Source organism: Ooceraea biroi, chromosome 1 (assembly GCF_003672135.1).
Source record: "Ooceraea biroi isolate clonal line C1 chromosome 1, Obir_v5.4, whole genome shotgun sequence".
Classification (NCBI taxonomy): domain Eukaryota; kingdom Metazoa; phylum Arthropoda; class Insecta; order Hymenoptera; family Formicidae; genus Ooceraea; species Ooceraea biroi.
Window position 1 is genome coordinate 15,968,565 of NC_039506.1, and position 25,914 is coordinate 15,994,478.

At 45.4% G+C, this 25,914-nt stretch overlaps 1 protein-coding gene and 1 long non-coding RNA gene across 6 annotated transcripts in view; one reads left to right on the top strand and one right to left on the bottom strand.

The window, feature by feature from the left end:
* Positions 1–25,914, top strand: part of LOC109610697 — a 68,076-nt gene that overhangs the window by 26,284 nt on the left and 15,878 nt on the right. The window lies entirely within an intron of this gene.
* The window catches only part of LOC105274903 (GTPase-activating Rap/Ran-GAP domain-like protein 3), a 32,996-nt gene continuing 8,926 nt past the window's right edge, over positions 1,845–25,914 (bottom strand). For 3 of the 5 annotated variants that reach the window (XM_011331385.3, XM_011331384.3, XM_011331382.3), the window contains exons 3-18: positions 15,197–15,263; positions 13,946–14,029; positions 13,676–13,757; positions 13,059–13,177; positions 12,509–12,573; positions 12,346–12,412; positions 12,146–12,248; positions 11,923–12,021; positions 11,122–11,334; positions 10,137–10,408; positions 9,445–9,730; positions 8,332–8,804; positions 4,537–4,873; positions 4,158–4,244; positions 3,740–4,003; positions 1,845–3,600 (exon numbers count right to left, since the gene is read on the bottom strand). In XM_011331385.3, the coding sequence (XP_011329687.1) occupies positions 3,353–3,600; positions 3,740–4,003; positions 4,158–4,244; positions 4,537–4,873; positions 8,332–8,804; positions 9,445–9,730; positions 10,137–10,408; positions 11,122–11,334; positions 11,923–12,021; positions 12,146–12,248; positions 12,346–12,412; positions 12,509–12,573; positions 13,059–13,177; positions 13,676–13,757; positions 13,946–14,029; positions 15,197–15,263 (2,866 nt within the window). In that variant the 3' untranslated portion in view covers positions 1,845–3,352. Of the gene's footprint in view, positions 3,601–3,739; positions 4,004–4,157; positions 4,245–4,536; positions 4,874–8,331; positions 8,805–9,444; positions 9,731–10,136; positions 10,409–11,121; positions 11,335–11,922; positions 12,022–12,145; positions 12,249–12,345; positions 12,413–12,508; positions 12,574–13,058; positions 13,178–13,675; positions 13,758–13,945; positions 14,030–15,196; positions 15,264–18,223; positions 22,063–25,914 lie in introns of those variants that run through there. The other 2 variants (XM_011331381.3, XM_026969954.1) reach the window with 2 other exon arrangements.

Here is a 25,914-nt window from a genome sequence, read left to right on the forward strand (position 1 = left end):
GATACTTCGCATTTCGCTGCACTTGAGCAAGTCCCCTGTGCCCTTTGTCGAAAAGAGCGTCACCCAGATAGCCAAGTCCGCCGAAAGCAGATGATGCTAACTATCTGCTATCAACTATTGCCAGCCAAAAGACAACGAATTTGATACAGAAGTTGTTATTAACGATTAATTCGACAAATTGGTGCCAGAAATGTAACGGAGCTTGCTCACAAAATCTAAGAACAGATTGGCGGCAGAAACCGAGCAGAATCTGCAAACATGGCTTGAAGTCGGATTGTCGACAGAAACCGAGCAAGATTTGCGCACGCGGAATCTAACGGCAGATTGGCAGCAGAAACCGAGCAAGATCTGCGCGCGCGGAATCTAACAGCAGATTGGCAGCAGAAACCGAACAGGATCCGCAGCTTTTGACAGTATTCAAATTTACACGGCTATGAATATGTGTTTTCGCTCCGCACCGCTATGCGGTGCACGCGTCGAGTTCTTACTCGATGTTAAGATTTAGCCTAACAGTTATATAAGTTAATATACGCGCCTTGGCATGATAATATTAATTTTTCTGAAAATTTTGCACTTGCAGCACGGAGGCTCCCATGGACGACGTCCATGTAGTTCACGCACGCCACGAGCAATCTGAAGTTCGAAAGCAAAGTTCGGACTTCGGATTAGAATAAATTAACAATAAGAGAGAGATTATGCAACCAACTGTCAGAAAGACACATCAAGCCAAATGTACTTTAATTTAACAAACAACAAATGCGTTCTTTTAACACATGGTAATATAAAATGCCAATTTATAGTGCGTTAAAAGTAAACGCATGCTTTAATATATCGTAAATATGAATGGCCAAAAGCTGCAGATTCTGTCCGGTTTCTGCCGTCAATCTGCCGTCAATCTGCCGTCAATCTGCCGTCAGATGTTAACAGATCCTGCTCGGTTTCTGCCGCCAATCTGCTGTCAGAGTCCGTTAGCAGGCTCTGCTGGCAGATCACTATCCTAATGCGGACATAACGGATGCCAATTTGCTATCAACTTCTGCGGTAATCTGTTGCCTATCTGCTGGCAGATTGCACATATTTTGCTTACTGGGGCACGTGCCATAGAGTGTCGTAATGTACTCGCGATACGGGGTCCCATCGAGCGCAGCGGACTCGCAAAACGCACTCGGAGCAAACGAAAATCGTCCCGATTCAATGCTCGAGTCCTCGAGAAGCAGCCCGCTCCTTTCGATTAAAATCGGCCGTTCGATTCGTGTCGATCGATCTCGAATCTCGAATCTATGAGCGGAAAAATATAGTTTACGATACAATTCTCTAACATGGAAATTATCACGTCAAATCGAGCGTTCTTTTCTCGTTTGTCGTTTCGCAAGCGCGAAAACTTGATACATCGCGCAAAATTCGAGACAGTTTTATTCCCGATACTTTGTGGGGAGGAATGATAGCTGCGTCCCCCTTCTCTCCCCCCGCGCGAATCAAGTCCTTCGCAAGTTTCTCGCAAACTCGCGTTATCGATCAACTTCGAGAGATATATAACAAAGCTGATATATATCTTTCCGATGACATCACTTGTTCCCGCGTTATCGGGGTCTTTAAACGTAACAACGAGCGCGCATTTCTCTATAAAATCTATTTTGAGACGCGGTGATTCAATTTGGCTGATATAACGCACGATAGTAGCAACGTGTACAAGGAACAATCGAATGGATCTAACAATAGATATCTCATCTCGTAATTATTGCTTGGAACGATCAAGGATGAGAGGTCGCGGGGGAAGACATATCGGAGAAAAATATTAACGTTTGATATCGCCGCTTGCTCGGTCTTCGGTGGAAACGCAACGATGACATAGAATTTTATTTGCTTTATTCTGTTATTATATACACACGACGCGTAAAGACATCGACACTCACTTATGTCGCGCGCGAGCGTTAATATTCCTTTATTTAAATAAAAATATGCCTGCGCGCCGGATGTTCTTTCTCTCAGTCTCTCTCACTCTCTCATTTTCTCTCTCTTTCTTTCATTCTCTCTCTACCTCTCTGTCTCCCTGACGATCCCGATCCCGATCGGAGATCGATCAACACAGGCGATCACCTCCGACGACATTCTTTAATCCCTCCCTCCCTTTCCCTCCTCTCCCCCGCGTTCGAAGAAACGCGTGATTCACCGAACTGACGTTCGAAAAATGCCCTTTTCGTATACGCATTAAATACGCGTTAAGTTTGATTCACGCTGTTGAAATACACGGAAATACCCTCGGCGTTGACCCGAGTCGCAGTCATCAGCCTGGGTCCTACTCGTTAAAGTCGATTGCTCGAAACAATGAGGTACTATACGATACACGGTATATCACCTGAAAAAATCCAGAAGCGAAAGGAGAATTTGTCTAAGTAAGGTACCGTCACTCGCGTGACGCCGTTACCTCCTTAATTACGGACGACGAACACGAAGCAAAAGTGGTTTAGCCTAAGCATAGAGAACATTCGGCGTTCTCCTCGCGGTAGATTCTCGCGAGAAACTTACTGGAAGTTACCTTGCACTGCGCGTTACGTCGGAAAGATGTTAGAACCCTCTGCGGCTCCGAGTTGGCATTAAGGTCTGGCGTTAAAATTGCGTTAAACAGTAAAATTGTGCTAGATTCCAACAAAATATTAAAGATGATAACCAATTGCCGATAAATACTTGGTTTCCACTTTTAGTTTGAGAGTATGCCACTGCTGCTGCTGTCGCAGATTTGTTTCTTCTCAATTACATTGTCAGTGCTGCGTAAAACAAATCTGCGGAGCGCAGAGGGGTTGAAACGAACGCGTCGCCGCGGAGCGCGGCTTTTTACAAAAGTGTTCGCAATCAGCTTCCTTCGGAACTCGCGTTCCAGCAGCCTGTTTTACACGGTAGAGGTGTATCAATTACATAAAATTAGAAATAAATAGAAAATGCTATGCACACATCTTAACAGCTCCTATGTAGAATAAAATAGTAAAATATTAAGATACAAACATCCTTTGAAAAGCGAAGAAAAACACGTCACGCAGTTACGCTCCGTAATTAAGGTATCACTGCATCCTGCCGTCAGAAATCTACCAAGTAATAATCGTGTGTACGTGTATTGTGTATATTGTGTGCCTGTGTGCGCGGCCGCACTTGCGTTCACATATACCTAATATATATACGCAGAGCGCGACAGTTTTATTAACAGCATAACAATGACAAAGATTTCCACGTGTTCGCCCGCTTGCAAACGGGCACAAGAATCAGGTACGTGCGGTCGGTTCTCTCCACCCTTCGATTCCTCGCAAAAATCGCTCATCGAGAACGCTACGGATTGGCGATCATGCCAACGTGCCTACGTCTATTTCCTGCACGGCGGCGACGGTGAGTTCGTGGTCGGCGTGGGCGTAGGGCTGCTGCTGCAGGACCTGCTCAGGGTGCGATGCGGCTCGACGTTCAGGAAGGTCCGGTCGCTGCTAGTCGGCGGCGCGGACACGATTTCCGGTTCCACCGGGCTCGGGCACCTCCTCTGGTTGCAGATGGGCGCCGTGTTCCTCGACAGCGTCTGCAGCGGTATCCGGTAGATCCTGATCGGCTTCCAGTCCTGGTCTGCAAAGGGAAAATTCTCCGGTCAGATGACCTTGCGCGTGATATGTGTTGCGTTCACGGAAGGATTTCGGGTAGCGCCCGAATCAGTTTTGAATTTTTTAATATTACATTTCGTGAAAGCTGTGTCGGCGATACGTACTCTGAAAACTCGATCGGGAGGACGAAGACTGCGGCGGAGGACTGCAGGGCATTTCCTCCTTCTCGAGGGGCTTCGAGTCGAGCCGGATCCGCTCGCATCTCCCTGGCAGGAATTCCGGCGCGGTCGTCGCGAAGAAGATGTCGCGCTTCGACGTGATCAGGCTGAGATTGGGCATGGCAATCGTGTGGACCAGGTTGCCGTTTATTATCAGCCGGATCTCCATCGTGTCGTTGGTGAAGGCGACTACGTAAGGGAAGGCACAGGCTGTCGCAAAGAAGCAGAATATTAACGTTAAAGCCTAAATCTAGCGTGAAAAAAATCATACTGAAATACACGCTAAAGGGTGAAAAATTAATATGTGTAGATAAGTAATTATTATATTGTAGGCGTGTAAATTTAATCGTGTAAATTGCCTCACCTACGGCTGTCGGTATCGAATTCCAATTGAAGTCGAACTCGGTCGGCGCAGTGTTCTCCTCCACCAACTTTTGAAAGTGACATATATCTGAGGAAACACAAGAGACGGAATCAATATCCATACGTTCCCACGTACTGCAGAACATCACTAAATTACTATCATTATTAACTGTTATCTTGAAATCGAGATACCAATGCAATTACCATGATCTAATTGAACATTCATTCCATACGTATGTAGATAATTCTCTGTTTGTTTTCTTGAAAGTTCTTTCTTCCACGTGGCGGAAGAAGAATCTTATCAATTCATTCGAAGCACGTATAGACGACAAGCACGAATCTCACGTACGATCGCAGGAAATTACGAAAGTGGGACTCACTGTTGTAACAAAGCAACAGCTCGGGTTCCTCGTCCTCGCGGAGGTCCAATGCCGCCACCAGGTGTGGTTTAGGAGTCGCTTCCATGTGCACGATCTTCGAGGCTCCGGAAGCGGTAATCAGCTCGAAGTGATGACGGGCGCCGCAGCAGAGGGTCCATTCGTTCAACGGATCGGCGCTCTCGATCATTGTCACCAGTGTGGGAGTCTCGCTCGCGGTGAACTCCTTCAGCAGCAGGAAGCCTTCGACAGTGTCGGTGTCGGCCGAGGAGCACCAGATGGTCCACGCCGCATTGTGCTTCCACTGAAGGACCGTCAGCCGGCGACCGACGACCACACACTGTTCGAAACCGCAGACATTTTATGCTTCAGGATATAATTATTTTTCATACAGTATTTAATTTATAATTTTATATACATTTAGAATCAATCCGTTTGTTCCGCCAGGAAAAATAATTAATCAAATTCCTCTGGTATGTTCGACCAAACTGGCAATTTAATCCGAAGAACAAGTACACGACGTTTCGACCCAAATTTCGGGTCCTTTTCAAGTGCAACGAATATATATACACAGTTATTTTCTACAACAATCAATTAACAATTAGTACAATAATACAATTGAATAAGAAACCAAAATAAAAAATCTTACTGGCTGAAAATAACCGTAGCAAATCAAGGAGCATCTCAACTCAATGTACAAAGCTCACAAAGGTCGAGACAAACAACTACTTATTTTTCAGGATGGTATCATAAATAGCTGGTAGGTTATCGGTGTCTTTCTGTAGGTTTATAGAATCAACATGCCTCTTGATATAGAACATTTCGGCAATCTCGCATTTTCTTCTATGGCACTCATGATGTAAAATTTTTATGTTCTGCCAATCGAATTCGTGGTTATTATCTATTCTATGTGTACTGACTACAGAAAGACAGCTCACATGCTTTGAGATGTCAGATCTATGTTCCTTCACGCGGGTCTCAAGATGTCGCTTAGTCTGACCTATATAACAGGCAGCGCAGTTTAAACAATCGATCTTATAGACAACATCGGTATGCTGATTATTAGTCAAGATATCTTTTCCTAGTTTAATAACTGTATCAAGTTTCTTAGGCACAGTATAAACGCAATGAACATTACACCCCTCAAAAGTCTTGCTAAATCGTCACTCAATCCTTTGACATAAGGAATCATTACACAGTTATTGTCCATAGGCCTGTCAATATTACTGTGAACATTATTGTCGCGAAACTTAATTGCTCTCAGTCGACGATTAATGTGTCTACTGACAAAATGCGAAGGATACGAGTTGTTTAGTAAAATTGTACGTATCGTTTCAACGTTTGAGGCATGGAATCTGGTATCCGATAACAAAATAGCCCGGTCAACCAACCCAGACACGACACTACCCAGTAAGCAAAATGTGTGCAATCTGCCAGCAGATTGGCAACAGATTACTGCAGAAGTTGATAGCAAATTGGCATCCGTTATGTCCGCATTAGGATAGTGATCTGCCAGCAGAGCCTGCTAACGGACTCTGACAGCAGATTGGCGGCAGAAACCGAGCAGGATCTGTTAACATCTGACGGCAGATTGACGGCAGATTGACGGCAGATTGACGGCAGAAACCGGACAGAATCTGCAGCTTTTGGCCATTCATATTTACGATATATTAAAGCATGCGTTTACTTTTAACGCACTATAAATTGGCATTTTATATTACCATGTGTTAAAAGAACGCATTTGTTGTTTGTTAAATTAAAGTACATTTGGCTTGATGTGTCTTTCTGACAGTTGGTTGCATAATCTCTCTCTTATTGTTAATTTATTCTAATCCGAAGTCCGAATTTTGCTTTCGAACTTCAGATTGCTCGTCGCGTGCGTGAACTACATGGACGTCGTCCATGGGAGCCTCCGTGCCGCAAGTGCAAAATTTTCAGAAAAATTAATATTATCATGCCAAGGCGCGTATATTAACTTATATAACTGTTAGGCTAAATCTTAACATCGAGTAAGAACTCGACGCGTGCACCGCATAGCGGTGCGGAGCGAAAACACATATTCATAGCCGTGTAAATTTGAATACTGTCAAAAGCTGCGGATCCTGTTCGGTTTCTGCTGCCAATCTGCTGTTAGATTCCGCGCGCGCAGATCTTGCTCGGTTTCTGCTGCCAATCTGCCGTTAGATTCCGCGTGCGCAAATCTTGCTCGGTTTCTGTCGACAATCCGACTTCAAGCCATGTTTGCAGATTCTGCTCGGTTTCTGCCGCCAATCTGTTCTTAGATTTTGTGAGCAAGCTCCGTTACATTTCTGGCACCAATTTGTCGAATTAATCGTTAATGACAACTTTTGTATCAAATTCGTTGTCTTTTGGCTGGCAATAGTTGATAGCAGATAGTTAGCATCATCTGCTTTCGGCGGACTTGTCTATCTGGGTAACTTTGTGTTTTAACGGATGGTTTGAAAGGTAGTTAATATATCGTCCAGAAAAGGTGGGTTTGCGGTACCAATTAGTAATCAATTTGCCATTATCCCTGATAACAGTAATGTCCAAAAAGTTTATAGAACCATTATTTTCCATTTCAACAGTGAACTGTAGTCTCGGATGGTAACAGATGGTAACAAGATCTGACATCTCAAAGCATGTGAGCTGTCTTTCTGTAGTCAGTACACATAGAATAGATAATAACCACGAATTCGATTGGCAGAACATAAAAATTTTACATCATGAGTGCCATAGAAGAAAACGCGAGATTGCCGAAATGTTCTATATCAAGAGGCATGTTGATTCTATAAACCTACAGAAAGACACCGATAACCTACCAGCTATTTATGATACCATCCTGAAAAATAAGTAGTTGTTTGTCTCGACCTTTGTGAGCTTTGTACATTGAGTTGAGATGCTCCTTGATTTGCTACGGTTATTTTCAGCCAGTAAGATTTTTTATTTTGGTTTCTTATTCAATTGTATTATTGTACTAATTGTTAATTGATTGTTGTAGAAAATAACTGTGTATATATATTCGTCGCACTTGAAAAGGACCCGAAATTTGGGTCGAAACGTCGTGTACTTGTTCTTCGGATTAAATTGCCAGTTTGGTCGAACATACCAGAGGAATTTGATTATTTATATACATTTTTTTAAATAATAGTTATTTCAGACAGGAAGCAAAGAAAAATTGAGAAATGTTCGCACAAGAAAATCTTGATGAATCGATCTTTCGATTAACTTTGCTTTGCTCCGTTTTGCGGTTTTATATGTATGTGCGCATTGTACGTGTGTTTCCATCAGTATTTCTATTATTAATATTTGTAATTCATTAACGGTTACAATTATTTCATATAGAAATGCTTATGAAACTCTGTTGTAGCGTTATTGTTCAAAATTCTCCAACGATTATTTACATCAATGATCACTTGATTCAATAGTTTTCGTTTGGAAATTAGGAATGCTCTACAAATACAAAATCCACATTACTGATTATCTCCCGAATTCTATCCATATAAAAATCGTTTGAGGTGTATTAATTAACAAGTTGATAATCCATGCGAAAAATATCCTGCAGCGCAGATAAATGGGATCAAAATAGCACCACGAATCCAATCAAATCTCACATTATCTCGCTCATTCATCCTCGTCTCTTTTTTATCGGGAAAGCAATTGCGCTCACCGGCGGTCGCTTTCCTCGCGTTTCCAACATCCGGCCGACTTATCCTCCAATCCCATCCATCAGTTCACCACACCATTACCACACCAAGAAACGGTGAGCCACACCATAAGAGACGTGCGATACGTTACCATGCGTAGGTGCGAGCCGCCCGGCCTGGTGATGCTATACAAGTGGGATCCTCTGGTGCGCCGCAGCTTCCGCTCTTTGATGTGCGCCCGGCTGCGCACGGCGGGCGCGCGGACGCGCACTCGCGACCGCGTTCGTCTCACTGGCTGGAACTTGGCGGTGGCGCGGGTGAAGTTGTCGCATTCGTCAGCGTCATCGTCCTCGCCGTTCTCGTCATTGCGCTCGTCGGCCTCGTCCTCGGCTTCCTCGTCGTCGTCTTCCTCCTCCTTCTCCCGCTCGTCGAGCTCGCGATTGTTGAACAGCTCGGCGCACCTCGCGGACGGGTCGATCTCAAACTCGCGCAGCCGGAACACGTACACGCTGTTCTCCTTGCCTTTGTCGCTCGCGCGAAACAGCAGGATGCCGTGCTGCTCGACCACGTCCAGCTGCTTTATCTGCACGGACTCGTCGAAGATCAGTCGGTGCGACACTCCGTCTGGAAGGAAAACATCAGATAGGAAATCAAGGAAGATTATTAATTGTTAATTGCGAGAATTTTAGCCTTCTTTTTCATTTTCAGCGTTATATATTTTCAATATTTTTTTCACTCATTTTTCTGGAGAAATGATTTAAGACTGATATATTATATATTCATAGTTCTTTGCAACGGGAAATATGAGTATAGATTGCCCCAGTTTTCTATAATGAAGTAGACTGAAATGTTCATGAAACGTCAGAATCAAAGTGACATGAAACGCTACTCCAACCCGAAAGCTAATCCAATTGTAATAAAGTAATAATCAATCAAACGCAAATATCTGAAACTTTTAGGTCTGCGAATGTTGATTAAACAATTTTTGGAAATTTTTTCATATTTCGAGACAAATTGACATTCGTGAGAACAAACGTTCCCAAGTAAATCAAGCAGCTCGGTAAATCGAAGTTGACAAGAAAATGAATTAAGAGTTAAATCGAGAGTGATGCAAGAAAACGCGCGCGTGGAAGATTCGCACGATTACATGCCTCGGGCAATTATCGAGTTTTGATTTGATGTGGATTTATACAGCCGCCCGTTGCCGCGCGTTCCCGCGTCTCGTTAGGCTTTAGCCCGATCAGGCCACGAAGCAGCCCGTTACCTTGGATGAGGAAGGTGCCGTTCTCCGTGGCGAGGACCAATCTGTTCTCCACCCAGACGTCACCGCAGACGACCTCGTGCGGGAAGTCGGGATAGATGCACCTCGGTTCCCATGGCCTGGGCTTGAGGGGCCCGACCGTGGCGAGAGAGGTGGGTGCGAGACCCCGCATGATGGCCTCCAGCTTCAAAGCCTGTCCGACCCGCACCATCTCCACGGCGCGTGTTTCCTCTCGTCGTCGTCCCGGCGCCTCCACGACGTCCGAGAGCGCTCGGCGGTTCAGCATGCTCTGCTCGCAAAAATCATTGAGAATCCAATCATTAATCTTTAAACTATTCTCTTATCCTCTGATTCATGAGAAATAACCTGTGTTAATTATTAAAACCTAAGCCTTTTTACGTTTTTCGTGAGGCTTCCCTTATTCATAAGAAAAGCGCTTCTCTTTGCTAATCACGTATTATTAATAGCTAAACAGATGTTAATATTGTATTGCGTTTTTCCGAGAAAATGGAGTATTCTGCAGTACTAATGTATTAGCAGCGTGATACCAATTATTAATATCGCCTGCCAGTTATGAAATTATCGCCTGCGGCCATAAGAATTCTAAATGAAAGCTAATGGAACGCGCGGGAAGTATTACAAGCGTCAAAGATGATTCACGCAGAGTATAAAACGGTTTTCGCAAAGTGACTTACGTTGCTCTTGCTGTCCTGCGAGTGTTCCTGGTACATGTCTCGCAACAGGGCGTCGAGGGTCCTCTCTCTCTTTCTGGAGAACGTCGGCGTGTCGAAAGTGGCTTTCTCGCCGTTGATCAGTTTAACGAGGAGGAATTCTCGGAGATTATATGGGTCCTCGAAAACCGGAGGGCAGGGTAGGCTCGGCCCGTACAGGGGTACATTCTCGTCGCAATAAATAGCGACCCGCCACCCGTTGCCGCTCGCTTCGGTCGTCACCACCGCGAACACGTCTAAGCAGGAAGCAGAAATGGATCGGCATTAAAAAAACTAGCGGTCTTCGCCATTCTCTGCATGTAATTCTGCATTAGCTCTCCCCATAAATATACCACCCTCTCCTCCTTCGCTGTCTTCCTCAGTGAAACTATGATTAATAATTGGCGGAGAACGATAAACGTCACGGAAAAACGAATGGAAATCGAGTGGAAAGAGAAAGGGCGATAATGAGACGCAAATGGGCTTGGCCTTTCTTCATTAAATTCAACTTTTCATTACGCAAAGTACTCTTACTTTGAGCGGTTATTTTTGCAACCGTACTGGCCCTATAATAAGATACTGTTATTGTTAATAAATATACGTAATAAAGAGATAGGTCAAGTGCGCGACGTAATGTATTGATTGAAATTTACGAGAACGCGCAAACAGCAACTGTGGGCGTGGAAAAAGAAAAAATCTAAGGAGAACAAGAATCGTTGCGCTAATGCGATATTTTACAGCGCGCACTTTTTATGTAAACAATAATGGCCAAAGGTCCGTGGGTTTCATATGTTATACGCAATTTTATATTGCATGTATTACATAGATTACTATGTTTGTAATATATGGATTATATAATATATTATCATGCAATATACTATATATAAAATATAGATTTATATATTATATATGGGGTTCTTCGCAAACATTTAATCTCAAGGCAAAGCAATGCGTAGTTTCTTTAACTCACGGGTAAACTGGCTCCTTATGCAGTTTGGATTGAAAGTATCCACGGCCGACGGATCATCCGTGTAAATGATGTTAACAATATCGTTGCCGATATGCCTCTTCCTCTCCAGCTGCTGTGGATTGTCCTTCGAATACGGCAACATCGTACTAACGTGATACATAACTTCGTGACCTGCATAAACCGTGTAGTAGCTTTCCTTGCCCGTCATGTCTCCTAAAAGCCGACAAAACGCGCGAGTGCAGTCGACAAGAAAGGAAAGAGACTTTTACAAGTCTAGAATGTCACGAGTACCGTGAAAAGTCACGGAAAGTCGCAAAAATTCAACAAAAATCCGAGTTTACTGAAACATTCGGAGAGAATCGAAAGAGGAAAATGATTTATTATATATTAAAAAACATAAATGATTTTCATCTCTCAATCTCTCTTCCATTTATCTTATTACCGAAAATAGCATTAAAGAATATTCTTAACATTGCAAACAATCATTGCTACTCTGATGAAATTAAATTAACGCAAAGTACTATTCAAATTCCTCTCTCTCTCTCTTGCATACTACTTATATTATATTATTATATAATATATATAATATAATGCGCTAAAAGAGATTTTCCTCATACACGCATTTCTCGTTGCACTACGCTTTTGCGTTGCAGAAGACTCATTAGTTGGGATCGGAAAAAGGAGATAGGAAATTTTTAAATTTTCCCCTATAATAACGATCGGCGAGGAGTCAATTACAACGAGCTTCTGCTGATTACAGATCTCGAGTTTGCGCTGCCAATATCCATATTAGCGACGTACCTTTCACATCCAGGCCACCTCGGTATTTGTCCCACCCTTTGAGCCGTATCCTCTCGCCCAAGATCTCCAGAAACCTCTCGAAGTCCGGGCTACCTCTTTCTGCGGGCAAATGAGAAACGTTCCTCAGCGGGGGGATCGATAGCGCTATCTATTATCACTTAATTCCCCGTCCCACCGTTCCCTGTGCCCTTTGTTCCCCGCTCAGCACTTGCAAGTGTCTTACCGTTTGACAACATCTCGTCGTCGGTGGTTTGACCTTCTTTCGCGTAGATGATGCCGAACTTGAAGTTCACCGAGCCTTCCTGCTCCTCCAGCAGTAATAGATCCTGCAAAGAGTCATGGGATTAGCCCTCCGCATCCCCTCGACGCTCGTTTCGCGCATGAAATCGCGATGAGAATCACGTCGACGAAACTTTAGTTTACCTTTTGCAATTCGGGCGTGAAAACTTCTCGCGGCGCTTTGTCGAGCTTCTCGAGACCGTAGTAGTTGCTGGAAGGTCAATAGCAGATTACACACGGCCACTGTTTTTCTTTTTCTTTTTTTTTTCGAGGGTATACAGAGAGACGAAGAGACAGGGATGATTACCTGAGGATTTGTCTGATGGTTATTGTCTTGTTCGCCGAGTACGGCAGCGATATCTTCTGCGCGCCCTGCATATGAAGAACACTCCTCTAATTATTCGACAATCATTTTCCACTTACTCAATAATTACTCGACAACCATTCAACAATTCATTGCGATTGTTTTCGCTTCTATGAGCCGACTAACAATTTTATTTCTCTCGACTATACTGTAATAGTAATTACTACGATCAAATGGAGCAGAGTGTAGCGTAAAATAAAAGATTTAATAAGATAAAATCAAATCCGATACTCTCGTTCTCGTGCACAAAGCGAATCGAGTATCGGCTAGGAAGTATGGGGGTATCGATTTATTTCAACGAAGCCATACCTTGGGACAGATCGTAACGATACATATTCCACGCGCGTGTGAAAAATTCTGCCCGAGTGAGGTCCGGCAGGAGTTGTCCCGCCTTGTTCGCAGCGGGAGGGTAACTCGAGGGTAGCGTAAATAATTTGACGAATTTGTCCCAAAATACCCGGGCTGTCCCGGCTAAGTAATACTGTCTACTTACGGTACGCCTCCACAAAATCACTCGATAGTGCGGCACGCATTGATCGCCGACCTCGCTCGTGACCACCGACAGAAAGAGAGGATTTCTCTCTTGATCGGAGGCAATATAGTTTTGATGCACTGCGCACACACATACAGACAGAGACAATCAGTGTTCGTGCAGTGTTCTCTCAGCTATTTTTGAGCATGTCATAATTGAACCGACCGTCACCGGCGATTTTTCGCGGCAAAGCGGAGAGTTTACGCGTCTCTGTACGTTGTTATGGGAACGCATCTCCGTTATGGGAAATACAAAAAGGGTAGCGCTTCGTAACTGTCCATCAGCAACGCAATGGTAATTGCCGAGCGAAATAAAGCACGCAATCGATTTGCGTTAATGGAACCTCGCGAGGATTTTTATTATATTTTCGTAGTAATGGACAATTACGTACACGCAGGCAAACAGAATTTCAGTTAAATCCCATTCGCGTTGCAACGTGATTCGCTCGTGGATTGGTCACATGACGCAAACCACCCTTCGCGAGTACCAATGGCGCGAGCGGGACGACACTCGCGATTGTCCCTTGTGTGTAAACGAGAATGTTTAAATTTATAATAACACCAAAATGCGAGACTCACGTTTGCCCAGAAAGTACTTGAAGTACCAACGCGTCTGGTACTCCGGATTCTCCAGTATCGGCGTACTCGGCGAGCCGAACATCTGTTGATCGTTACAAGAATCATTACAAGCATTCGTTGTAAACAGGTTACAGGGGCCGTGGGAAGAAATCAGAATGAAAGGGTTGGACGGGGTGAGATTGGGCGATTATCGCGAAATGAGACGCAATCTCGTCGGGTGAAGGAAAGGAAGGTGGCTCCCAAGAAAAATCGATCATTAAACTTGCTTACCTCTTCTTTCTCCCCCAGGGAGTCCCCGTTCTCCACGCGGAATCTTCTGCCATTCTCGGTACCGTCCTGCTCGATCTGCGGCAGCTGAAAACGCATTTTCAGGAGAGTGGCGATAAACGAGCGTCGGCCGCGGATCAACATGCTCCAGTTTCGGGTTTGCGAATCGTGATCCCGAGGCCGCGAAATGCGCGCGATTCGGATGGACGGGATACCTGATCCGAGGCTTCCAACAGGCTGAAAGCCTGAATCTCGTTACCAGCCATTTTTGGCAACTCGATGTTTGCTCGGATGTGAAACGAAATCCAGTTAGATATTCTCTATCGCGGAATGTTTAGAAATGTAATACCGCATCGTTCTATTCGAATATTTGCCTAGAACGGAGATATCTTTGAATATTATATTTAGAAGATTAAATTTAAGGAATAATAGAAAGCTTAACTTGCAAAAACAATACAAAATTACTTTAAATTTATAAAAACTGACTCAAATGACTAATTTACTTTTATTTCTGTGTTTCAGGTAAGCGATTTCTAATACTGGTTAAACTACTTGCATCATCCGTAAGTAGATGCGTTCAATTTGAACCCCCTCTCCCCTCTCATCTGATTGGCGCGGCGAAGAGTGGAGCAGCACACGAACCGCGTGTTCTCGCGAAAAAAAAAGAACAAAAGTTGTTGTATGAGAAGAATTGAGAATAGTTTGATCCGAAGCGATTGAAAAATTGAGTTATTAATATTTCAGAGAGGACGAGCGGAATAATATGCCTTTTACAAATATACATAAGTGTAATTGATCGACAGATAAAATGATGATTCTCACGTCCGTGGATTGGTTCACTATCGCATTGCTGATTAAAGTCGGAAGGTCGCGCTTGAGTGTCCTTGCGGAATTTATTAATTCACCGACATTCCGCCTTTTCTATTTTCGCCGATAAATGTGCCGGCCGAACATATTGTAACACCCTGCATTTAACATGAGTCAAGCACATTCCGTGCGCAGCTTCGGCGAGCCGATAAGCGAATCAATAGATAAACAGCAAGATAAAGAGAAACAATGTAATCGGCTTACCGAACGCGGATTATCATAGGGCGTCCGCCCGTTTTATCACAGCGATTAGCATTTGCCATGCTGCACAAGCACCGTGCATATGGCCGTGACAACGCGTAACTATACCCTTGCGACAAATAGAGCGAGGCCCTCGCTTACTTCTACGCGTTTACGTTTCCGCTTTTTCTCCATTTCTTGCCTTACCATTTCGACGCTGCCGTAGCATCGCCTCGACAGGACTCCTCGTCTCGATACCGCATCTGTCGTGGATCTGAAACAGGATTGTTCACCTTTAAACGCGTAATTCAGGCGTACAGGCGCAGAATCTGCGATTCATCATCCCTTCACGGAGAATTGTTCATTGTTCGAGGACCCTTTCGCGTTCGCCGGAGAGAGCTTGAGTTTCGTCGACTTCTGACTCGAAACTCGATTCTGCGACGTAGTTCTCGCGGAGTAATCCGCGTTATTTGCAGACAGGCGATATCGCGCTTAAACGTCTTGTATTATTTTTTTTTATGTAGATGTTTTCTTGCGAAATCATTTGCAAAAGGAAACGCAGTGAACGGCATTCTTGGCCGAGGCAGGGCACCGTTTTTCTATCTGCACGGCTTTCGTTGTACGCCACTTGCGATTTGAAAGCAAAGCAACAACCGTGTTGAACTGAAAAAACCATGAGAACGCAGACGAGTTACGTTCTCCGTTTTATCGTCTCGTCCGATCAATCGACGAGTGATCGGATGAAATCTTTATAATCCGAATGACAGATTATCCGAAGACCGTTTTCCCTCAATTAGTTAATTAATGATAGAACATTCGGAGTCCGGTTTTTCTCGGTTGAAACCCACTCAGGCATAAATAGGCTTCGAACTACGCTAACTGGGCTAACTGTAGAAGATAAACGATTAATCTCGTATCGAGTGTCTGCGACGTAATTGAAACCGAAATTGCCGCTTCATTTACTTGTAAAGTTGGCGGATGCAACTTTTCCAGAATCAGTAATTCTTCTCCTTTTTTTCATAAAATTCAAGTTTTAAGTCTTCAAATTTCAAAACGGTCCAATACTGGGGACTGTACCGTTTGCCATCGTGGCAGTACTGGCCGCCAGTATTGTGCCAGTACAGATTCGACACAGTAGTGTAACGCCATGCCGTACTTAATTGCCAGTACTGATCCGACACTGGCAATAATATATGGACCAGTATTGGGTAAATAACTGCACCAGCATTGGGCATAGAAGTGGACCAATTAATGTATTAATGTATAAATGTATTTTTTATATATATATATATAATATGTATTTTGTACTATTTGTATTTGTGACTTAAATATTATAAACAAAGCCTAATGCAAACAACATTAGTAAAATCATTTTGTAAATGTCGCGTGAATTAATATCGAGTTTAAAAGAAAAAGATGTGAAATCGGTTTTCCGGATGGTTATTTATACGTGATAACGCAAATGTTTCTAGCGAGAACGTCACGCCTGATCTGGCCATCTATCGGTCGCTGGTGAATCAATATATTGTTATAATCCTATTCTAAAAAAGGCGTGTTAACTTCGTGAAGTTCTTTTTTATCGAATATTGAAGCTTCTTTTCCGCGACGAATTTCGTGTGACTTGAACTTCGTGTTGCGAATGTCAGAATGTCATGGTGGCTGTCAGTGCGGTTATATTGACAATTGTATTTATTATATTATTTTTATTTTATTTTTTTTTATTTCTTATTTTATTTATAGCGCGCCTGTGTTGCTAGTTATATATTATCGGCAATGTATGTAGTCGAATGCTGGGTCTGTGTCGGTTGCCGAAGCATGGCCCGTCTCGCAACCAGTACTGGTCCATGTCTGTATTTTATAATGGCCCGTCACATGGCCCGGTTTTTAATAAGTACTGGGACAAGACTGTCTGCCAACTCTTTGCAGTACTGGCCGCCAGTATTGTGCCAGTACAGATCCGACACTGGAGTGTAACGCCGCTGCCGTACTCTGGGCTACCAATACTAGGCCAATGTTGGGCCAGTTAAACAACCTCGGCAATTTCTACGTGGGTCTTGCCTCGAGTGTTCCTTTTTCTTTTACGTTCGGTAGATAATTTATTATTGAGATGCAAGAGCGACGGCTATGGGATAGCTCGCCGCTATCGCGATTCCCGGTATCCTCCATCGCGCGCAGGACAGAGCGGTAAAATGCTATCGACGGGAATAATTATCGCCGGCTCGCTAAATGTCCGATCAGATACGATCACTCCCCGGTGAGCGAGTCGCCTCGTCTCCCTCGTGGTGCGAACGTAGCGTAACATGAAGGCGCCCTCCGATTCTCAGCCCTCTCCTCTCCACCCCTTCGTCGCGTTTCTCATTTTTCACGACGTGAATATCTGGGTTAACGAGAAGCTACGTCGAGGTCGAATTGACCGCGGGCGGAAGACACAGAAAGAAAACCGGCGCTCGAAATTCGGAACTCCGCGCAGCGTTCTCCGCGAAATTGTTATATAACACTTGGACCATCATTTTTAACGCTTGGACTGCTCATACATGGCTAACGATTTTAATAACTCGAGTAGGAATAATTTTCTGAACTGTCCAGAGATATTAAATGAAAATTAAAATGAAATATCATTTGTAGAATATATATTAAACGATACTCTAAGAAACAACATCAATGTTATGACGCTTGAGATTATCTGAGCAGTGTAAATGTTAATTCATTAAAATTTCACTTGGCTGCGCATGAGACAGATGAAAAAGAATCAACTAACGGGTCAAGTAGCAAGTTACCCGCGTATCTTTCCCGGGAAAAGCACCGGAAGAGACGAGAACGACTTGGCACGCGAGAATGCGCGAAGAGATAAATCGAGCCAGCGACTCACTTGCCCTTTTTCAAGAAAGTAAAGATAATGAAAAGAAGAAATCAGGAAGATAAGTGAGTGACTTGTTACTCAACCCTCGCGACCGGCTTTTGCTCCTAACGCCGACTGGTAGTCTTCATCTATGAAGCGGCCCGTAGACTAAATACGAGTTTAAACAAATATTGTTTTCACGTAAATTCCATTTTGATTTTATGCTCGAAAAGTCATATCTTTAATACTTAAATGATTTAAAACAGCGAAATGAATAAAATAAAAATTATTTTATCGCTCGGATCGGCAACGTTAGCTATCATCTACATTGCTCCGTAATCGCTATTCAGTCGACATCTTCGCAACAAAAGGTCATGACAAGGCTAGTGACGTACACGTGATGACTGGCGCGCCGGTGTAGTTGCCGAAGATGCTGCGAGGACGGCAGGAGCGCTGCCACGCACACGGATCTGGATCGGTTCCTGCGGATCATTTCCTGGACGCTCGCGTAAGGAGCTCGCAGCGGTTCCTCCTCGCTGTCGCTGATCGTCGCCGCACTCGCGTCGCCAGTTTCACGCTTCGCTTTGCGGCACTTGCTCTTCTCCCCGGAACTCGCGCCGGCCGCGGCCGCGGAATTGGCCGCACTCGCGGCCGAGTGCGTCGGTGACGCGGACGATCCGGTGCCCGACGAGGAGGAGACCCCTCGCAGTCGCGAGACCAGTTTGATGTCCAGGCAGAGCATCTTCGTTGTCGACCGTTCCTGGACCGTTGCTGAATCGTTCAACGCGATCGTGCGATTACGCGCGATGCAGTCGATCACCGCACGTTATACGCGTGTATCTACGCGTGTCACTGAATGAGCTCGCATTCCTCGCTCGATAGCATGATCGTCCAGCAGTCGGTGGCGAACATTAGCGCCCGCATGGCCGCCGTGCCACTTGTGCAAGCGGAATGCGTCGAGGTTCCAGCTCGTTTCAGCGTCCGTTCGTGCGGCGAGGTCGGGGCTGGAGGGAAGTCCAGGTGTCGCGAGATTGTCCGACGATTCTCGGATCAGTGGCGGGGCTCGTCGGCGTCGTCGGGTCCCGTTACTCACCGCGGCTCAAGCTTTATGCCCACGGTAGCATGACGGAGGCGAGGGAATACCAATTACAGAGAGTTATAAGAGCGCCTCTTGCACCTCGTGCGGCAATTTGAATTCTCTCTTGACCCGGGTCGATCGTCCAAGTCCGATCAGGTTGGAGAGATCTCTCAGTGTTTGCGGAGCGAGTGGGATGAAACGCGCAGAGCCGCCCGCGCTCGTCCGCTTCGACGGTCCTTCAAATATTGCGCGACAGCGTAACGTCGGCGAGACGCACTCGGCACCTTGAGAGCGATATACGTCGCTCGTAATTAGTGTCACACCTGCGATATCATTGGAAACGAACGTGTATTATGGCAGATAATTGTGTGTCACGCCGCCGCACGCAGCGATATCTAAGTCAAACAGAGGCCGAGAGACGTGAGGAATAACAGACAGGAAACTGTCTGCTGGAGTGACGACTCCGGGAAATTATTATAGATAGCACTTTCCGCTGCGTAATTCTAATTATGATAAGACAAATGTATTTATTACACTAATTGGATATGTATTTTCGACTGCCACTTTTCGTTAATTTTCCTAAAAGGACGAATGAATATAGACACGCTAACTTGACAATTATCATTTGAACGATAATTTGATAATCTTATCGCCAAAGGCAGCGAAAGCCGATTTCCGATATTCTCTGCTTGTTAAAAATGTTTTTTCTGTTTTACTGAACACAAAATAGTTTTTATAGGATAGTACACCAATAAAAAATGGACGAAGCGTATGCATGTACGAATCAAATTTCCATAGCAGAGAATAGACGCCAATGGAAAATTCCTCACCGCATAAATTCAGTGAGGCAACCAGATGTGTAGGGTTTTGCGATACGATACGGCCGCGTCCAGAAAATATCGATTCCAAAATAATGATATTCTTATGAGCCATCTCGGGTGCGGAAATTTCCCGTTGCAAATGCGGTTGTGTACCGCGCTATTTCCATTGGGGATTCAGATGACGTTGAACGAATTAAATGATTGCGCATCTGATTACTGATGCTGATTGAAACGAACTAACGAGGAACAGCGTAATAAACGGTGTAATGAAACGATGTTACGCGATAAAACGAGGAACGTCGTAATGCTAAAATGACGTAATGCAACAAAGGCACGGCGACGCGATAAAGTGACGTGCTCGCGCCAAGAACGTCGGCAAATGAATCGGTCTGATGAATGAATAACTGAATCGAGTTCACGGATAGACGAGTCGACGCGGTCGTTCATCTCGTGGTGACTTTATCGGACGAACGAGCCAAGACACCGATAGCAGCAGCCTCCGCACGGGCTTAGCGTCCAATATCAGAGGTGACGAAGAGACCCTCGCGTCGAGGTGACGCATCAAAGGTATACCAGGGCATACCACGCTCACAGGTCTGCCTAGGTTCCACCTTCGATAAACAACACAGCATCGATCCCGTTTCGACACTCTTCCGGCCCTACCGCCAGCTCTAGCTAGTCAAACAAAGCTAGTCGGCTTCGAGCGGCCGACATTTGACTTTCTTATTCAAATCATGCGAAGTTTCAATGACGCGAGAAACCGATACGAGAGAAGAGATTGTCGTTGACGATGAAAGGAAATTACGGTCACTGATACAGATTGCGGATTTTTCCCCTTTTTTGCAATCGCGATCTCAATCTCCCGACAGCGAGGTTCGCTGAAGGACAACGGACGTTGTCGAACGCATACGGCGATTCGATAACCAAACGTGTGAAATATGCCGCGGGCGCGGGTGTGTGCGTAAGCTCACACCGACACACGCGCGAATCCTCGCGACTACATTCCGTGAATTCTACGGACGAACGTTGGATCGTGAAATATTCGTCCAGGAGGAGACATCTAATACGCCAGCAGCGGTGTTTCCGCTGCTCGCATTGAATCGCAAATTTCTGTCGAAAGTTTGCCAGCGGGCGGAGCGCGTCGATTTCAGGGCGCGCGAGATGATCGGCAATTTTTATTCAGCGCGATCGCGGCCCGCTAGATTTGACGGCATGCAGAAAGATTTTGTTATACTCTGGATTTCGTGCTTTACATAAATCGCGCGGGTACGAAAGTAATATCGAGGATAAGCACTCTGTCTCTTTTTTTGTTGTCCTCTCAATTCAAATTGAATTTCCATAAAAAGTTCTGCGGGACCCTTCGACACGATGAATGAAATGCTCGATCGCGATCGGCTTCTTTCCCGTCGCGGGATACAGGAGGAGGCTCAAGCAAAGCGTGTTTCCCTCGGGTCTCGGAATAGGTTGAAACTTTCTTCGAAAACAAGCCCGCCATTCACGACGCGTTCTCCAGCAACGTCAGCTCGCAGCTTTCCGCCCTTGTTAAACTCGAAATATACAGACTTTGCCACTCAAGACACTTAATTGTGTAAACTTAATCTCTCTCTGAATAATATATCGCGCCAGTGCAAGCTTATGACGACGTCAGGGTATGATTTACGTCATCTAATCACCTTCCGGAATGAATTATGCTCGAATCTCTATATTTTCCTCCTCCGAAATTGTGTTTCGTATTCTTCTTGGCAAAAGTGGCAGCATTAAGCTTGCGGTATAACACAATAAACCTTGGAAAATTCGACAAATGTAAAGTATGAAATGAAATCTCGCATTCCGCCACTATTGTAGCGTGTGAATGTTGATATCGCTGATAATGATGATGATGTTGATGTTGATGACATTATTTTCTTCGTTTACCCTATCTCGCAGTTCCTACCGACGTCGTCCGATTACCGATTTCTTGATGGTGTTGCAAACGAAGTGCACGAGTGAAGCTTTTCATCCAATCATCGAAGATCACGCGACTTTAATCCTGACTGAGCTTCAATTCAAATCATACGATACTCTCCGAAAGCGGAGAGACCATGCAAAAGTATACGCGACACGGTCCATTAAATCCGCTCTACGGGAGTCGTCGTCTATCTACCGTGACAATTGCGTGACATACATCTGCCCGGAAATTAAATCGAGACTGGTTCTGCGTCACGTTTCGGACGCGGGTCGTTAATTTTCCACAAAGTGTCCGGTGCGCGACACGCTGGTGTCCCGCGACAGGCTCCGTTCCGGGCGCGAGGAACACCGCTCGCGGAACTCGACGCCACTGACCGTAAACCCTCGCGTCTTCCGTACGCAACCCCTACTGGTCGTGCCGCCACCGCCGCCGCCACCGCCGCCGCCGCCGCCGCTGTCGCGACCCGTGGCGAACTTTCACGACCCAACGCGTATCCAACGACGCGGCGTAGCAGCCCCCGCAAAGCGGACGCAACTTGCTCGCGGTGGCATGGCGACTCGACGACTGGCGCCGCTTCGACGAGTTCGTCGGTCCCCGCGTCTCCGCCTCCGTCTTTTCGTTTCCTGTCTCTTTCTATTTGTCGTTCTCCACCTCCGCCCCCTCTTCCTTCTCCGCCACCTCCACCTCCTGCGGCACCTGCCCCCTTCCCCCTCTCTTTTCTTCTCCAGCAGCGTGTCCCTCTTTCCGTTCATTTATCTATTGTTCTTTCACGTTTGCACGTACTCGGCCGGGTCCCTACCGTGACGCGTGTCACCGCTGCTACTCGCGCGACGCCCCGGTATAGCGTATCGACGCGCGCGACGCCTCATTACGATTCGGCGACGACGTCGACGACATCGGTACGGTGACCCGTATTCTCGCCGACACCGGGGCGACGCGGCGCACTGTTTCCCTCCTTGTCCACCCGCCCTTCAAATTTCAGCTCCCGCCACGAATTGGGGGATCAGGGCGCGACTCTGCGACGCGAATTAGCGCGCGACGCCGTTAATCAGGTCCCTCTCGCCGCCAATAGGTCCCGTGGAATACAAATAGGTCAAAACTTAAGCTGGATTTCTGCGTCGCGGTGACGCGACTATCTAGATTTGCATGGAACTTTCGGAGCTTTCAGGTTCGACAATTTCCGGGAAAGCGGAAAGATACTCGTTCTACCTCTCTCTTTCTCTTTCTCTCTCTCTCTTTGCGAGGTCGAAACGGTCTCGGTCGGGTCTTATTTCGCTGAAAATTTTATGGCGAGTCTCTAATGACCGAGCCACTTAACAACTTTCAGCGATATTTGATAATGATATTGCTTTCGCAGTTTAAACTTGCGAAATATTTCGAGTTGCGTTATGCAACCATCCTCCTCTGCAGTTGCGATTTTTTATACATTTTTTTTATAAGTCATATATATGTCACGATTTTTTATACCAACATGTAGTTACTATTGCAGTTTTATAGACGAAAGTAAACTGGGTTGAAACATGTGGCGGTGCGCCAAAATATTTCATCAATGTGAATGTAAATATGCATGACGATTTTTAAATGGATAAAATTTTTCAACTAAAATTCCATCTTTCTTTTTTCCTAAAAAAAGCAAATAAACAAATAAATACATTCGGTATTAGTTAGGACGTACGCATACGAATATTAATTTTCGACAGAGATTCATTTCAATCGATTAGATTGAAGCTCGCCTAGCAGGTCGGATAGGCGTACCGATGCTCCGCGTCTGTTTTTTCTCACGTAGAGAGTCGCGTGCATCAGGCGTTTTATCGACTCCGGATAAGCCTCCGTTGGCTCGTGCGGCCGGCGGTTTCTTATCGACTACGAAGGCGATTGATTTTCCATCTCGATGCAAAGGAATCATCAGCGCCGGGACCGCGTCGACGCGTTTGATGGAATCGCGCGAACGGGCAGCACGTGCGCGCGCACACGCACGCGACAGATGTGCGCGCGTCCTTTCGAGGGAATTAGAAGCCGCCGATAAGCGGCATTAGAGTTATCGCGGTCACGCCGACACGCTGTCGCTACAAAAAGGAGGAATGATTAAAGTCGCGCGATCAGTTATGCGCGGTGCACTAGGAGTGACATAAATATTGCAATCGCCCACGTCGAGGACGTCGAGGTCGCAAACGCGCGTTTTTCTGCGCGTGCGAGAGGCGAAGCGCACAACACGCGCGAAACTCACTTCGCAAGTTACTTGGCATGCTTATTTTCAGACTTTTCACCTGTATTATTCAAGCAAACACGAAAGTTCACGAATGCACGTGGTGCATGACCGCCTCCAGGGCTTATAAATAGCCCTTTTGTACTTCGGAAAATGAAAAGGCCGCGCAACAAGCGGAATTGCATTCGACTGTGCACCGTGGTCCATAGAGTTTCGAGGGGTGTCCCTTTTTTTCTTTTTTTTACTCTGTGACAATGATTAAAGCAGGAACCCTGCGGATCAAAGGCGAAAGAAGAGGAAATTTCGTTCATTACGGCGGCGATCGTTCATTAAGATTGTGAAGGCTGCGCGATTTCTGGCGCGTCCTGTAGCATGCACTTGCATACGATTTTCACTCGGTATCGGGTTTTGTTTGACATTTTCCAAAGGGCGCGAAACAGCTTCGAACTGGATGAGAACGGCACTCTGTCCTGACGGCAGGAACGAGTCTGAAAAATATGTGGAGAAGGGACAGCTCGACCTTGCCGCGCGATAATGGCGCGATCCAAGTTTTCCACCGAGCTTTTTTTCTAATAACGATCGGACGGCCGATACCGAAACTCTTGGTCAAATTTACCGTAGCTATCACAAAGGTACTCGTGGCACTGTCAATAGGCTTAAGCCGACTTCCATGAAAATGTCGATAGTATGTCAATAAACCTGGACTGATTTCCACGAAATTCCACTCGATAGATTTGCGCGATTTCCATGAAAATGGTGGAGGGCGGCTTGTATAACATGTATGTAACATATATTAACATATGTCTCTCATTAGAAAGAGCGTGCCACGAACAATACATTATAATATAAAATTATTAATAATCGAACAAATGCGATATTGCATTCCGCATTGTATAATAATTACATCGCGTATTTCTCGGTAATAACATTCACGGTAACAGACATTATTCTTCAATAGTTAAATCACAAAGCAGTAATTTCTACTTTCACGAATCAACCCTATTAACGTTTCTCTATTCGTCCATTATTGCTTTTTATTTTTCTGTACGAGTCGAACATTGCCACGCTTCCCACGCGTGAAACGTACGGCGCGGCGGGCTGAAATGTGTGCCGTTGATTACGCGCGCGTAAATTGAAAACCGTGTATAATTACGGAGATAGGCGTACGTGAAAAGGGGACGCTCTCACGAGCGCCCATGGCCAGTTCGCCATGATAACGCGCGCCGACCAATGCGGTTACGCGGATAACGCGCGTAAAAATAGAAATGCGCGCAAAGCCGCCACGAAACTATTAGTTTTTGTTACGTTGCGCTTTTTTTCTTCAGGGTCCTCGCCCACGTCGCCCTAATTAAAAGTTGCGCAAGTTGCTTATCGTTTGCCTACTCCGAATGCGATTCCCGTTGATTTTAAAAACACATTTGCATGAGTTTTTGGTCTCTTCCTCAGCGCTCTAGAAAAATTATTTAAAATTTAAGTATTTCCCGCCTTTCTGCGAGGTTGAAAATGTCGACATGATAATTTTCGGAATCTCGTGTGACATGATCCAACGATTGTTCTTTGCGTTTTCTTTTTTCGTTATTACGAGAATGCAGCGAGAGCTTTGGAGAAAAAGACCGAGGCTCGTGCATCCACATGATATTTAAATCCCGAAATTCCATTCCATCCGTCTAAATGACAAAGAGCGCGGCTTTTGTCGTACGTGGTTCCGGAACGCGCGGAACAATATCCGAGTAGAGTCGAACGTCTTTCGCGTGCGGAGATATTGGATGAGCGCGGGCTTTGCGAAGGAACAGCCTCACAAAGCTGCAACAAAGATGTCACCTACGTACGCGTTCACCTTAATCACGCTGATAAATGGAAAACACACGCGGAACTTCCTTCCACAAAGCAGAAGGAGCTTCTTTCGCGGCATGCCGTTCCGTAGCCCGTATCGCAGCTCCGCGCGTATATACAGGGTGTCTGGTAATCTCCGTGCAACCGATTAATGGCATATAGTTCAGGCCTAACTGAGTCGAAGAGTCCTCTACCGTTTT